Genomic DNA, 15,892 nt, shown 5'->3' on the forward strand with positions numbered 1-15,892 from the left:
TGTAATGCAAGATAAGAGACTTCCATCCCAGAGTCCCATTGTCGAGAAACCCCTCGATACGTGCGCCCCCGAACTCCTTCGACCCGTAGTGGATATCATTAGAACCAGTACACCTCACCCCATGCATCGGTACTACCAGCCGACACGCCAGGTATCGGATTCCCTTGTAGACGTGATACCGATCCAACTGCCCAATCCCTCATCTATACCACATAGATAAAGGAGAAAAAATGAAATGAATACAGAATAAGAATGCAAGGCAGAAAAATAGGGCAGCAGAACAGAAGAGAGTAACGTAACCATGAAGACACAACGTGCAACTCCAATGCGCGAGGCCACACAGAATAGAAAAAATCACCAAAAGTCATTCGGAACTCGAATGAGATGAGACCTTGACCACAGCCCGGATATCTTAGAAGTCAATACTGGGTGGTCGATGAACAAGAGTCTCAGTCCCCGGATAGGTATAGATAGGTGCACACATCGCGGAATGCTGCCCGTGAGGGAAGAACGAGGGCGGAGGGGTCATTAAGCCCATGTCATGCTGATTTGTGGCCTTGGAAGGGAGTGATGCCTTTCTGTCCAACGCTGTCGACTGCATGCCCTTCTGTTCCAGTCTCGGATGACCGCCAGCGGTATCATGGACATAAGGAGCAGACATGGTACGCTTCCATAATTGCGCGCTATCGTCGTGTAAGTCAGACAACTGCTGTCTTGAGATATTGGCTGTCGGTGGCGTTTGTGGCGTAAATACCCGCGGTGGCCCGGGAGGAGACATAAGATGCATAGCAGGATCGATCGGAGGACTCAACGGTGCTGAGCTATAGAAAGGCATCGGGAGGGATTGGGCGCCAGGCGCCATAGGCATCGAATACCATTGAGGGATTGACCATTGAATTGGAGCAGTTGGGGCTGACGATGACACGGGTGTTTGCATGCAAGACTCGGTGGTGAAACCATAAGCATGTTCCTGGAAGGTGGGTGCCAAACTCGCAGCCGGATTGACCATCACATCTTCGAGCAAGGGCGATGTCATCGAAGCACGGGATGGATCCCTCTGCTTGTTAGGCTGGTTCAATGGTGATTGTTGCGCCAGTACAGGGGCCCAAGCGTGATCAAGGGGAACTGTGACCGGCAGCTCTTCTGATGGTGCAAAAGACCCATTCATGAACCAATCTGATTCGGACACAGAGAGATCCGTTGCAGTCGCACGAGACTTGGGGGAGACAATGGCAGCTCGATGCTTGGGAGAGCCGCCCTCACGGCCACTGTCATCGCCGGACCCCTCCTGTTGACTATCGTTCGACTTCTTGCGGGTTTGGCGGGAAGGCTTGGTGACCCGCCATTTCTTCAATCTGCTCCGCAACTGGGTTTCACTGAAAATGAATGACGATATTAATGCATTGTTATTTCATGGGTAGTGTAAAGATAAAGCTCACCTTGGATTGAAGTCGTCGGAGCGGATCTTCTTAATCACCTGCTTTAATGGCCACTCCTCATCCTTGTACAGCTGAGCGATAAGGGCCTTCTTCCTCTCCCACACATCAGATGGAATCGAGTTCTTCATTTCTGCTCTCCTGGCGAGGCACTCTTCTGGAGGTTGATTGGGAAAACTGGGCCAAGTTCAAAAAAAGGCGAGGCTCCCCTCTTTGAAACGGCCTATGGGAACAGCCCAATAAGTGCAAGTTTGTGTGAAGCGGGATACACCTGAAGGAAGGTCGAGTAAGTCAAGGAACTTGAGCAGCAGTCAACGAGAGATCGATGAGATGGGATTAGTGAAAAGAAAGTGTCAGAACTCGTTATAGCGGAGAAGAACGAATGCCAGGAGCGGATGCAGGAACAGAGTGGATTTGGACAGGGCAGTGGTCTGATAGTTATAAGTACATGAATATAAGACTAACTACCTAGCATTCAGAGGGGGGAGGGGGCAAGTGGGGTGGGATGGTTAGGACGGAGGTAACTGATTTGCAAGATAGGCTTAGTGGTTGGAGACAGCCGTACCAGAGCATGGTTTAAGGTACGGAGCAAAGGTCCTAAGATGGAACATACCGTGAACCACAGGTGTATCAAAATTCTGAAGTCAGGAAAGGTACTAAAAGTCTAAAAGTAAACGGGGGAGGGGGACGAGGTGGAGTCTACGCTGGAGAAAAAGATGCATGGTGGAGTAGGGAAGGATTGACTGAAAGCCCACATGATGAAGAACAGAACAGAGCAATAAGAGCAAAGTGGAAGAAGGCCCTAGTATGGAGTCCAAGGCGATATTGGTGGCGGAAGGATGGCAAAGGGACCGGGGAGGAATGAAAGGAATTGGAGCAGGCGGAGGAAAGCTCGTGCCCATCTGGACAAACGAACGCATGGGAGATCGACGCTGCCCAAGGAACGGGCATCAAACCTCAGATGGTGATTGGGAGCCAAGGCGGGTGGAGATCTCCCTCTCGGCCGGACTTTTTTCTACTAAAAGGTTTTCTTTCCCCCTGTTTTTTTTACTTTTGCCTTTTTTTCTTTTTCTTTCATTTCCCTTTTTCTTTTTCTTTTTCTTTTTTTTTAAAAAAAAAAAAGAACAGAAAAAAAGAAGATTGTTCAAGGGATGGCGGTGATGGTCATGGAGATTCACGGATGGTACGTCCATTGTCTCGGGTCCTGTCACTCCCTCAATGCGCAGGAGGAGCATTGGGCCCTGCAAGTAAGCTTTCTGGGTCGATCCCCGGTTCTGACTGACCCCCGGTAACGGACAGTACGAGCAACAGCCGAAGCTGAGGACGAGGACGATGCTGAATTGAGGAAGATGTCGGGGCCGATTTAGGACGGAGGCGGACCAAGAGACATCCAGAAGACATGGAGCAACAATCACTGCCTGCTTATCGCAGTGGAGGACTTAATGCTACATGCCATTCGTTCTGTATACTGTACAATATAAGGATGAAAAAAAAGTACAGTACTTGCATTTCTTCCAGGTTGGCTGTCCTCTGATTATGCAGTAGTGAGATTGTTGAATCGACAAATCACCCGAAGCGCTTATCGCATCTCTCCCACACACCTGATCTCTATGCTTGCTGGTTTGCTTCATAGTTTGCTTGATAGTCCTTGGAATGTGTCACTTGAGTACCCGTTTCTTCCCCCTCTATAAACCAGTGCGACGGATGAATAAATCCAGCAGCCTTTGAGTTGTCAGTTCATTCGGCACTTAGTGGAATAGCACCACCATTGTTCCACGTCAAACTGGCGGATCTCTCTGTCACCTCTCCACAGCCATGCTCACCTTTTTTTCCCTGTTGGCTTGATTTATCTAGCGAATACAGAAAAAGTTTCCCCCTCCTGATAGTTTATTGGTTAAATTGGTTACAAAAGCCTAGATTGAGTGAGGGATTAATCCTCAACAAGCACTATGAGAGATTTAATCCCAGGCGAGAGATCGATGTCGATGAGATAAGAATAGAAAACAAAATTGAGGAAGTAGGGCAAGGGTAGCTGTCCAGTTAACAGGGATTGAGTAGGCCATGAAACAATCGCGTGTGCACATTCAATGTAAACCGGACCATGGCACTAGCAGGCACTTTATTCGCCATCAAGGGCGATCCCTCTAGGCTGATTAGCGGAGTCGGGGCCTTGGATCTTGTCCCTCTGACCCTGATAACTAGGGAAGGATCTATTCCTCCCCAAGCATTAGGAGAACTAAACCACTGAGAGACCTTAGCGCATCTGTCGAACTGCCCGATTGGGATAAGGCAGGTATATGAGAAATGCGAAGAGGCATTTCTGTCTCCGCGACCGCCTGTAGAGTGTAGACACTGCACCGAGGACCGATTGGAGATCTTCACTAGTCTGAGATGCGCCTTGGGGGTGCGTGGGTGGGGACGACAGATGGGAGGATACCATGAGCTTACTCTCAATGCCATGCACGGTTGACACGACAATGAGGATCTTGACTCTGGTGTAGCACGAGTTTGACCGTCTGATCTCCGATCCTCGAGTGAAGGGTGAAACTCGAGAATACGGAGATTGACACTGCAATCTGACCCATGTTATTTCATGACCTCTAATTGACTGGTTATGTGGTTAATTACCATGAATTCTGATAGGATATGTGTAGGTCCTGTACTATGCTACCTTATTCTGCACAGCACCATGTACAGTACAGTACAAAAGCACGCTGGCGATGGGATCCACGACAACCTACCCAGAGTTCCTGTGGAAGTCTAGAACTCTGGTTGCTTGACAAAAACAGCAACCCTGTTCTTTCCAATTCGGGGCAAGCTCGAGAAGGTCGGTCGAAACAAAAATCATGGAGGCTATAGGGCAGCTTCCCTTAGTGCAATGTAGGTAATAATTCATTGAAGCGAATGAAGTACGTTGACGGGGCTCTCCAGGCTTTCATTTGCCTATTGCCTGATGTGAGAGAATAAATCCTGCTATAGCTAAGTCTCAGCTCGGGTCAAATCACGCATGCATGTATGTCATGTCAATGGACTCGGCTAGCGTGCGTAGTCTTTCTATGTACATGCAGTGATTAAGCATCATCCTGTGACTATTTTTATCATCCATTATCATCTTCTTCATCATCCCCTCATCACTATTCTTGAGATTAATCAATTTAATCTATTTAGCACAGAGATGAGCAGAACCAAGGAATTGATGGCGCTCCTTGGGAACCACAATTCAAACAGACTCTGGCCGTTGAAACCCTGTTAGGGTTCGATCGGCTTCGAAAGAGACTCTATGCCGATTTGCGGCCCATTTGGAACTGACTCGGATGAAAGGACGATTGCAAGTGACTTTGGCTAACACCTGAAGGGCAAACGCCCCGGAGGAAAGCATCGACCAGGCCAACCTTCAAATCCACTCCGGGGGGGAGAAGGGGATAATTTGGGGGGGGGGGGGGTGGAGGGGCAAAGGAGAAGGTAGGTTATGTGGTTCACACTAGACTATCGATTCCGCTGACTGACCAGTATTCCGTACCTTACTGTCTGTGCCTGCCAGGCGACGAAAAGGTAATGGTGCGCCGGACTAGAGCCCTTCAGCCCCGAAGCCACAACTACGAACCAGACTACAGACTGGACTAATCTTCTCCACTTGCGCCTAACGGAATCAGCTCCGCTACATTATTCTTCTGGTGGAGATCTATCCAAATTACTCATACTCGGACCGCTACTGATCGATCTGGAGAGGCAGTGGGCAAGAGCAAATCAGTGTCGTGCTGGTGGATCTCCCGCTGATCTTCGCCGAGGAAACCTCGATAGTCTCGTCTTCCAGGATTCCCCCAGTCTAAGTCTAGTCAGTTCAAAGGAGACACCGTCGGTCTGTCAAGCGTGCCAATGCATAGCAATGGCGTTCAGTTTTCGGTCTTCGCTCTCTACCAACGCAATGCCTGAAAGGGGCAGTCCATCTCTTGGAAAGCTTTGTTGTGAGTAAATGGCTCGGAACTTGACTTTCCTTGACCCGGTCTAACGATATTAACTTACAGTGCGGCGGCGGTCTGCGGTCCGCGGTCTAGCATTCAGCCCTCTCTCTATATGATGTGAGTAAGTTGACGTCGATCAATTTTAGTCACTGCTTTCGGATACGTCATGCTAAAATCTGGCTGTTTGCTGCAAACCCCGGATGGCATGGTCGACCGAGGCGGTTTCAAGTGGAATTGGACGATACTTCCTGGCTTCAGCCTTTAATTTACCCCCGACAAACGACCGATCACATTCGTCCCCTCGTGCAGCCAACTCCACACGGGGATTCTGTTTTCTCTTTGGGTATTATTCACTCTGCTTTGCTGCAGGTCTTAATTTAGGAGCGCGTAAATAACTACAGCGTATGAAAGCGCTGATAACCGAAGAACCCACGCAGCGAAATACTCCTCTTGGTCGCAGATTGAGTGTTTCTAAATCAGATGCAACCACCTTTGTGCTTACTATTCCTTCCTTTTACATGAACAGGTCTAAACTACTCCATACGTAGTAGTGTCGTAAATACTAGGTAGCTCTTCAACGAAGTACAGTACAAAGATACCTGTGGGTGGGCAAGTATATTATGCTCGTCACGCCAATGATTTTCACCCGCCCATCACCATGGGTGGAGGCCGGGGATGTATACTAAAGTACGTACGGAGCAGTTAACGTGACAGCAGATTGTACTTAGAAACACTTCCCTGGCATAGGACGACTCTCCGGCTTGCAGCAGCTGATGGGACAGCCAGAATTGTAGGACTCCCTGTGCGTAAATTAATCACATCACATTACATTACAATAATTACGAGCACTGGTCCTGCATGTCAAATATGTTGGTTAATTAAGCAAAAGTTGACAGGTCGTTGTCATTGATGCTTCACAGCAGAAAAGCCGATGATGAGTACACCTTCCAATATACTATTAGTGTGGTCTGATGGTTACATATTATCGCAGATAAATGGTTTAAATAGGTGTGGTTAGTTAAGTCACTTGATGTTCAATACGATTAGTGTACATATGGATATGTAAGAAAATTGAGTAGGTCACTAATTATCTACTGTCCTTAAGCACCTTGATGCCCAGTTAGCGGGTAGACTTGATCTTGCTTACACTGCCTTTCAGAATATCCCCCCGCCCCCCCTGCTTTCCTTCAGAGTGTATGCGCCCGCCTCTCCGTACAGTGACTCAGATAACTCTCCTTGGGTGGTGGCGTCAACGACCAGTTTTTGATCATCCGTGCCATCCGTACCGAGTTCCGAGAGTCCCTGATCCGAGGGTCCGATTGCCGAGGCACCGAACCGCACCGGAGAGCTTCAAGTCGCCTTTGCTTTTCCTTTGGTAGACAATGACCGGTATGCTGAATAACAAGCTATAAGCTGCAACGTGCAAGCGTTGGAGACAGAAGCCAACGGCGCCGACTGATTTAGAACAGTTTCAGCATTGCATTTGTCCGCGGAGAAGCTGAAAGGCCTCACTCATTCAGTGGCCGTTGAGGACGTCCCATGGTCGCAGTTGCGCACGTGGGCAATTGGATGGTGCGATGAATGGATGACACTGGCTGGCCTCCTCAGGGCAATCAATGTATTGTACAAAGCATAGGATGTGAAATTTGACTGAGGCAATTCTGCATATACTGGATTTCACTGACTGTTCTCAAGCCATGCCTTGATCATCACCACCAGCCGTGGCCTACTCAGTACATCTCTTCTGGCTTTTCCGGGGGAAGTGCAACCGACCTCGGAGGTCACTTGACAACCGAAGTAATTCCGACCATTGCAAATCTCTCAAACAAGGCAAAGGGGAAGGTGGGGGGAGGGAGGGGGGAAGGAGGTTGGTTGTTCCAACTTTCAACAGATCGAAGGACTCTCTCTATGTACATAGTACTAATGTAGCTAGCTAGCTAAGCGCACGGTTTAGATAGGCAAGATGGATCAACCGCTACGAGATCACCTGAGAAGTATTTCTTTGCCTACAAATCGCCTAGTTATAGCCCACTCAGTCATAGCCCACTCAGTCATCAGTCATCACTGTCATCTTTCGCCTTGCCTGACCTGGAACCCAGTTCATGCTCATTCCCGAGATGGAAGATCTGCCTTGCAGATCCTCGCAGGGATCTGTCCATTTATCGCCCCGTACTTGACTTCCACCAAGTTGCTCTCCCTCTATTACCTCTTTGGGATGAGTCTATGCTTCTCCATTGAGAACGTGAACTGACTATAGTCTACTAGCATCGAAATGGCTAAGCTTCCGATTTGATGTACAGCACAGTACATCTGAGTATTCTGTAGGTAGTAGTATTCCAACCTAGGTCCCTCAAGACAAGCACCTTTAGGACCTCGGAGCGACTCTTTTTTTCCGTTTCCAAGCTTAACGGTGTAGACTCTCCCCACCCTCCTTCTTCCCCAGAGATTTGTCCGGTTCCCCAAACCTCGAGGGGGGAGGGGGGTAGCCGCTTGTTGTTTTTAGGATCACATACAGACTCGTACAAACAGAACTAGATGTGCACTGGTCACTACTGCACAGCAGATCGATAGTGCAGTATCAGCGTGGAGTTAGGCGCGTGTATACAACAGTAACAGTGCCTCCTCCTCCTCCTCCTCCTCCTCCTCCTCCTACTTAGAGTTTGAACCGAGGACTGGCCTTAACGGGCGTTTTTCCCGATTCGGAATACGCTGAGAATTCGATGGCTACCTATGGATGGCTACTATGGCTGCCCCCTCGTGCCTTGTAGGTACCGGTATGTACTCCGTTTGTAGATATCAATTCATCCACCTGCATGTTCCGTTTCTTGACCTTTGCCGACTGCAGACAAGGCGTTACCTATTGCTGTTTCCCAGAGCTCCAACTCATTTCAGCCAATCAGTCTATGACTCGGTATCAATGGTGGAGACCGAACCCCAGGTTGTTGTTGCTGTTATTGCTGCTGTTGATCAGTGGAACTCCCCAAGGTCACAAGTCAGGTGAACGGAGATGGAGTGGTGGATGGATGTGATAGGCTTGACCAATTTTCCTCCATGCCACCCTATCGATATGAAGTCAAAACCATGAGCTTGGAGACAGCCGTTGTACCGAGCGCGTGGCAGTCTTTCTGGTACGACTCCAAATGGTTCCAGCTTTCGGCTTGGAAGCTCAACCAACAGGTTTAAACCTTGATTGTGGTTGTGTCCCGATCACGCAACGATCCAACCCAACACCAGGGTCCTCACTTCGCACTGATCCATTTGATTCTCCGTACTCCGTACCTAGTTTCTGCACAATGTAATCATTTTTCAAGGATCGGTAATCTGGGGCTTCCGAGAGTACGGTACCTGGCTCAATCTCGGGAACACTCCCTCTCTTCCTCTCCCCCTCCCCATCCAGTCCCTTCCCTCCCCTCTGAATCCATGGTAATACCCGCCACTCAACCTGACCTCCCGGGCAAGGCTAATGAGTCTATTCAGTCTAGTGAGTGATATAGTTAGAGTGGGCGATCATCATCATCTCCCAGACTAGTTCGATACCTTAACCATTGGACATCCTCCGTCATTATCACCATAAACAGAGACATAGACATGGACACTGACAGTCTAGGATCAGCAACATCGCGAGACTTTCCGAGGCGTCTCCTGACTATAGGCTCGGATTACATTCCCTCATCATCACCATCACACACGGAATGAAGCAAACATCGCCAACTCGTAACTGCTTTTCTCTCCTGCCTAATGTGACAAATGGCTCCAAATGCACGCGGGCCTGGAATTGCACATGTTTCACAAATAAACTTTAAGTACGGAGTACTGTACACGTCGGTGGATCAAAACTCTACGATAGCCCTCTCAGGTCGATCTGGTCACTGCCCCTCGGCCCCCCCCCCCTCCTCCCCTCGCCCTCCTCGGATATTTATTTGTCTGCTGCACCATCACCTAGCAATTCCACATCAAGTTTAGCGAGACAAAAGTCGGAGCCGGCAAAAACTCAAAATTGCTGAGGCGCAAGTATACTAGGCTAGGCCGTTGCATCCATCCATCCTGTCGGCAATCTTTCAATATACTTCTGAAACAGGACCCCCTTCTGCACTTTCCCGACCTTCTTGTACAGTACCCCAGGGATTGCTTGCCCCTTGCTGGCTGGTTACCCGGAAGTCTCTGACTCGAGGCTGTAGACAAGAGGGTCTAGGGGCCCACGAGGAGGCGGGGGGTGGAGGGTCCAACGGATGTCTGATCTGTCCACCGGGCAGCGGGTTGGCACCTAGTCTAGCTCCTCCACGTCCAGTAGTGTGCTAGCTTGATATGACGCTATGCGCACGCTACCTAGGGGGGCTCTACCAGTCGGTCAAGTAGACAAATCGGGCCTAGAGGGGGGTCTGTGAAAAGTAATTTGTGATAATGAGGAGGAGGAGGCGGAGTCCGGGAGTTCATGGACTGTTGAAAGTAAGACACGTTTGATAACGAGGTCGACCCTGGTCTTTCACTCAACCCACCCCCGAAACAAATCGTCCGGGTTTGGCTGACTATCCTATCTTCAGAGCTGAGGCTGGATCGAAGACTCTTTCAATGTAAAACACCATCTCACGACGGTCTGATCAATCCACTTACACAACCGTCGCAGGTAGGAAGGAAGGAAAATATATGAAGGATAGGAGTGGTGCGTATGAACAATTGTAATATAACACGAACGAAGGAAAGAAAACCCAAACAACGGACATCTACTTGAAGATCCCCCTTTCTTGTATGTGGGTGTGTGGTTGTGTGGGTGTGTATGGGTTCGGCCTTGTTTTTCCTTTCCAGTTCTCTCCTAGATATATCAAACAAGACGCCCGCTAGATTCCGGCCCTTTCATTTCACCGCCTGGCTGGTATACAAGAAGTGTCAGAGGAGAAAAGGGAAAAGGGACAAATAGAGAGGGGAAAAAAAGGAAAAGGAAAATTTAGACAGAGGAAAGCTTAGCGAATCCTGGATGCTGTGTTCTGAAACACACATGTGTAGGTAGAAGGTAGAAGCCATTGATATCAAAACACGCATACACATACACTTGGGACATTTGCGCGTCGGCAGTCGCCTTCAGACTGCCCGCGCCCTCCCGCGCGCCCCCCGCCCCCCCCCCTCTCCAAATCTCAAACCTTTCCGCCTCAACGACGTCGCTTTCGCAGACGGTGCTCTTTACCTTTCTTGGACTTGGATTTGCTCTTGTCTGCGGGTAGGACAAGCGGCTCGTCTTTCATATTCCACTCCATAAACCGAAGCAGGTAGTCGTCGACATGGCCGAACTGGGCCTCGACATCCACAGATTCGTCCACCGCGTGAATCTGAGGCGAGGTCAGAAGTTGCGGCCCGGGAGTACCTGAGGCTGCACCACCTTCGTCCGGTCCATTGGAAAGCCCCGGAGTCGCGAGCGGTGTCCCGGCCTGCGTCTGGCCAGGAGTTCGGTCATCGAAGTCGCCATCGTCAGCGTGCTCCAACTCCTTCTGGGCATTCTTAGCCGCGTCGATATCTTCTTTGTCTTCCGCTTGTTCAAAGACCCGAGCACTGCCGGAGACCCGATTCTCGAGCACCCGATCCATCGCAGCGCTGGCCTCATCCTGACCCTCGAGCACGTCCTCGCTGCTGATCATGTCGCGCACGTCCAGCTTGGTGAAGTAGTCGGTGGTGAACTCGCCCTCTTGGATGACCACGTCGTCCAGCATCCGCTTCTGATTGGCTTTGCGAAGAATGTTGGACTCGATCGTGTACTCCGACACGAACCGGTAGATGTGAACGTCGCGAGTTTGTCCGATACGATGGCAACGATCCTGGCACTGCTTGTCCATAGCCGGGTTCCAGTCCAAGTCATAGAAGATCACGGTGTCGGCGCCGGTCAAGTTGATTCCCAAACCACCGGAGCGGCTGGATAAGATGAATGCCAGAATGCGGTTGTCATTGTTGAACCGATCAGTGAGAATCTGACGCTGCTCAACTTTGGTGGTGCCGTCCAGTCTCAAATAGCGGTGACCATGAATGTTAAGGAACTGTTCCAGGATATCGAGCATCTTGGTCATCTGCGTGAAAATTAGGGCCCGGTGTCCGCCCGCTTTGAGGTCTCGGAGTAGCTTGTCGAGTCGTTGTAGCTTGCCGCAGTCGTATTGCAGAAGTCTCTTGTCCGGGAAGGCGATTGATAACCGCATTTGTGCCTCATGAAATGGGTCATAGGGGGGGAAGCGTTCTTTATTGGTAAGGTGTCGGGTTTCGATGGGAGTCAAGGCTGCTGCGGTGACTCCGGAAGCAACTGCTGCAGGGGTCACACAAGCAAAACGCTGGACGTAGCCATCCATCACCTGAGACCGTTCTTCAATGGACAAGATCATCGATGCGAGAACGGATGAGCGGCTTGACAGCCAATCAGCCAGGGAGCGTTTCCGCAACGGTCCATTGGTGGTCGGCCGCTGCTTGCTGTCCGCCGTGAGGAACTCGATTAGACTCGATCCGTATACAGGACGGCGACCGTGCCGTTTGGATTCAAAGTAAAGACACCGCTCTAGTTCCGCCATCCTCCTCTTCCTGGACTCATTCTCCAAAGCATCTAAGGTGGATTGCACACTCGAGCCGTCGAAGATCATCTGCCAGTTGGTGCGATGATACTGCTGTTCACGTAGCGTGTTGAGAGGACCGTAGGCCATGAGCCTTGTACTGTCGTCCGCTAATCTGCGAGAAATATCCTCGCGTGAGATGGGAACCAGGTTGAGGAAATCCAGGTCAAGTTTTGTGAGCGGATGTTCATACAACAAACGCCGGCGCACAAGAAGATCCTTGATCTCGTATTCAGTGGCCACAGAGCGTGGCATTGCAAACGAGGTCGAAATAGGACGCGTCTCAAAGAGATCCGGATGATTGCAAACTTTCCGTAATTGCATCAGGCAATTGATGATCGAAAGGTAGTTACCCGAAGCAAGAGTTTCCTTTGTCTGGGCCCTAGACATAAATCCATCATACAAATAACGTTGGCGCTTGGAGAGCCTGCAGTAGACAACATGTTCGTATTTTGCTGGCATTTGCTTCTCAACATCGGCCTTGAGGCGACGCAAGATGTACGGCCGCAAAACAGTGTGAAGCTTGGTAACGACTTGTTTTGCTTCGTCATCCATTGTCTCTCGACCATGTTCCAAGATCTGCTCGACTGGACGTCGGAACCACTCGGAGAAGTTCCTCAGATCTGCAAATGCTTCCATGCCCTCCTCATCACTATCTGACGGCATCAGGAAGAAAAGCAAGGACCATAATTCAGTCAAATTGTTCTGAAGTGGTGTTCCAGTGAGGAGAAGGCGAGCCCGAGTCCTGAAAGTAAGCAGCGCTTGCCACCTCTGAGATCGGAAGTTCTTGATGTTATGAGCTTCGTCTAGAATCATGTAGTGCCAGCTTCTCCTCTTTAGCACTTGCTGGTCTTGTAAGACAAGTTGATACGAGGTGATCAGGACGTTCCAACTAGTATCATCCATCCAGCCTTTGCGCTTTTGCCGACGTTCCTCTTGATTGCCATAGTAAGTCATGATCTTAAATCCAGGGCACCATTTCTTGAACTCCATTTCCCAGTTAAGTATCACACTCGTAGGGACAACCACTAAGTGAGGACCCCAGACTTCATGCTCAACAGCCAAGTGTGCCAGCAAAGCTATTGTTTGGATGGTTTTGCCGAGACCCATCTCATCAGCAAGAATCCCATTGATTTGATTTGTGTAGAGGCCAGCCAGCCAGTCTAAGCCAAAGTGTTGATATTCTCGCAGAGTCCCTCTAAGCAGATGTGGCACGGGGGTCTTCAAACCAGGTGCTGACGATTCGCTGGCCGGTAGCTGCTGTTCAGGCGTTTCATATGACGAAACAGATTCCGGTTCTGAAGGTTTCGTGGCAATCGTGCCCGGAGATGCTTCACTGGACGGCTCCTTGCTTGGGAAACCATTCGATTCGGAGTGGTCATTACCCTGTGCACCATCAGGCCGTAGCAATTCAGGTTCAACCATCTCATCTGAGGTTTCGATGGCAACAAGATCTGTCATCTCGAGGTCTGGCGTTGTCTTCTCCCCAGGAGTGGACCCAAGCATGAGTTCAGACGCAGGCCCGGGGGATAGGACAGGCGCAGGTGAAGTTTGGGGGGGCTCGGGTGATGGGAGTGAGTCTTTTGCAGGTCCATTTGGTACGAGAGAGACTTCGTCAGGGTCTTCCGACTCCTCATCTTCCTCCTCACCAGCGGATGCTATTTTTGCATCGGTTTCTAGGTCATAATCAGAGGTAATTTCGTCGCCATCGCTATCTTGTTCCAAGGCAATATCCTTAGCCGAGAAGAATCCCAACAACCCAGGCCCATTGTTACTTTCCGCTTCGGACTCCACCTCGTCATATTCATCCCCATCATCGCTGCTGCTCATGTCGTCATCATCCATATCAGTAGACTCGTCTTCACTGTCATCCATAAGCACTGGGTCAACTTCCTCGAGTTCGATATACTGATCAGATCGGGCTTCTGTGGGCGGGTCTACTGATCCACCATCCCCGTCTAACACGCGATGAGTATCTGAAATATCGCCGCCGCCGAAAGAAGCTGGGTCGTCAGCAACCTCGGAGTCGTGATCGGAAACAACTGTAGCTTCTGGGAGGTTGGCGTATTTCAACCGTAGCTCCTCGGCTGTTAAGCCCTCATCATCATCAACATCTTTATCGTCCTCACTCTCAGAGTCTGAGGAGGACATGTTGTCCTCGTCGTCGTCGCTGTCATCTGAGAGGTCATCTGACCCCGCTTGCTCTCCGTCGCTTGAATCAAGGGCGTCACTTCCGGCTTCGCCAAGGATTTCCAGGCGTCGCTTTTCAAAGAGCATTGTTGACTGCTTTATAGCACGATCCAACGCCTGTTGGTCTTCGGCTTTTCGCTCTTCCTCCCAGCGTGCTAAACGCATCCTATCCACCTCAGCTCGTGCAAGATCAAACATCTTTTGAAGATCCTTGGCCATCTGTTTACGTTTCCCGCGCATCTCCTCCTGTTGTTCCCGAAGGATATCTTCGGGATCCTTGTTGCGCTTCCTCCATGCATCAGCACACCACTGCGCAAATAGTCTTGCCGTGTTGCGATGACGCCTATGCTCTTGATCGAGAAGCTTTTTGAAGTAGGAGACGTGGGCCACGAGATGATCTTGATGAGAATATTGCTGTGACGGTTCCTCCTGCTGCTCTGGTAAGAACGCAGAACATACGTCTGGGCTCAAAAGACCCCCTGGCTCTGCCGCTATTGCTACCCGACGTCTCTTTAGAGCCTCTTCAAGCGCGTCGGCCGGGGCGAGAACCGTGGGGTCCTTTATTCTGCTCTCATCGCTATCCAGCCATTCCTTGAACGAGTTGAATTTTCGGGGCGGCAAAACGTGAGACGGATGCTGAATTTCAATCATCGGTCGCTTGACTTTGATCCGTAAACGCGAAACTAGCTCGTCGGAATCATCAAGGCAATCAAGCCCGCCATCTTCGAATTCTTGGCCTAGATTATGCTCATCCTCCAAGGTCGCGGGAGTACTCGTATTTAAGGCGGATCGGCTGTGCCGGCTGGAGCCGTTGACACCGCCCTGGGAAACACGACGCGAAGTGCTGGAGCTGTGCGATCTTGTGCGCGTATGAAGCTGCCTGGGTGCCGGCGATTGCGATGCCAGACTTTGTCTCCCTGTAGACCTCCTTGTCGTGGTACTTCGAGGAGAACCATTGATTACGGCGCTGCCAGCTATAGACCTTCCATTCCGCTCCGGTTGTGTCGGCGTGGAAAATGGTGACGACGCGACGCCTTTCGAGCTACCAGACACAGTCTTACTCACAAACTTATTTTGAGCCGCACGGGTGTGTCTTTTGTCGGATGGACTCTGCAGCTCGAGCGGAAGCGCGTTGACTCGCGATGACTTGCGCCTACCATCCTGAATGAAGGATGTCGGCCCATCGTGCCCGGCCTTCTTCCACGGGGGTGATGCTGGACGGGAGGCCGAACGACGTGACGGAGTAGACCCCGCGAGTTTTCTTCTCTTCGATGGAGGTCCGTCGGGATGATCGGCGACAGGCCCGTCGTCTTCAGTTGGGAGAGCAGCAGAATTCAAGTCGCGGGTGGCAGAAGGTGTTGGAAGCTCCGTGGGAAGGACATCGGACGAAACGGCGTCGATTTTGGGGGTCACGCTTTCATCTTGGAGTAAAATTCCGTTCGGACTACCGTTTTGCATTTCTTGTAATGACGGAGACAGGGGCCCTCTGGACAGCTGACCCCAGTTTTCCCAACGAGGACGCGGTCGAGATGGGAGAAAATGACATCAACGTGTAGAGAGAACTGAGTCGAAGTGCCACGAGGAATTTGGCATAGTTATCGGCCCTGTAGCGTGACTGGCAGGCGAAAACCTACACGGAGGGAGTGATTGCGTTGAAGAAGTGGTTTTTTCGTCCGGTGACTTGGAGGCGGACGGGGCGCGCCGTGTATTAGTTAAAGTAGAGTAC

The 15,892-nt window shown here is 50.5% G+C and overlaps 2 protein-coding genes across 2 annotated transcripts; both read right to left on the minus strand.

Moving 5' to 3' along the window:
- Positions 1–412: 412 nt before the first annotated feature.
- Positions 413–1,567, minus strand: ASPACDRAFT_63600 (Clr5 domain-containing protein; the record flags this gene model as incomplete). Its single annotated transcript, XM_020203911.1, has 2 exons — positions 413–1,376; positions 1,440–1,567. The coding sequence occupies 2 exons, from the start codon at positions 1,565–1,567 to the stop codon at positions 413–415; spliced, it is 1,092 nt and encodes a 363-aa protein (XP_020052461.1).
- Positions 1,568–10,058: 8,491 nt separating this feature from the next.
- swr1 (putative SNF2 family helicase/ATPase (Swr1)) lies at positions 10,059–15,758 on the minus strand. Its single transcript, XM_020205859.1, has one exon. The coding sequence runs from the start codon at positions 15,622–15,624 to the stop codon at positions 10,543–10,545; it is 5,082 nt and encodes a 1,693-aa protein (XP_020052462.1). The 5' UTR covers positions 15,625–15,758; the 3' UTR covers positions 10,059–10,542.
- Positions 15,759–15,892: the final 134 nt, after the last annotated feature.

Source organism: Aspergillus aculeatus (genome assembly GCF_001890905.1).
Source record: "Aspergillus aculeatus ATCC 16872 unplaced genomic scaffold ASPACscaffold_17, whole genome shotgun sequence".
NCBI lineage: Eukaryota > Fungi > Ascomycota > Eurotiomycetes > Eurotiales > Aspergillaceae > Aspergillus > Aspergillus aculeatus.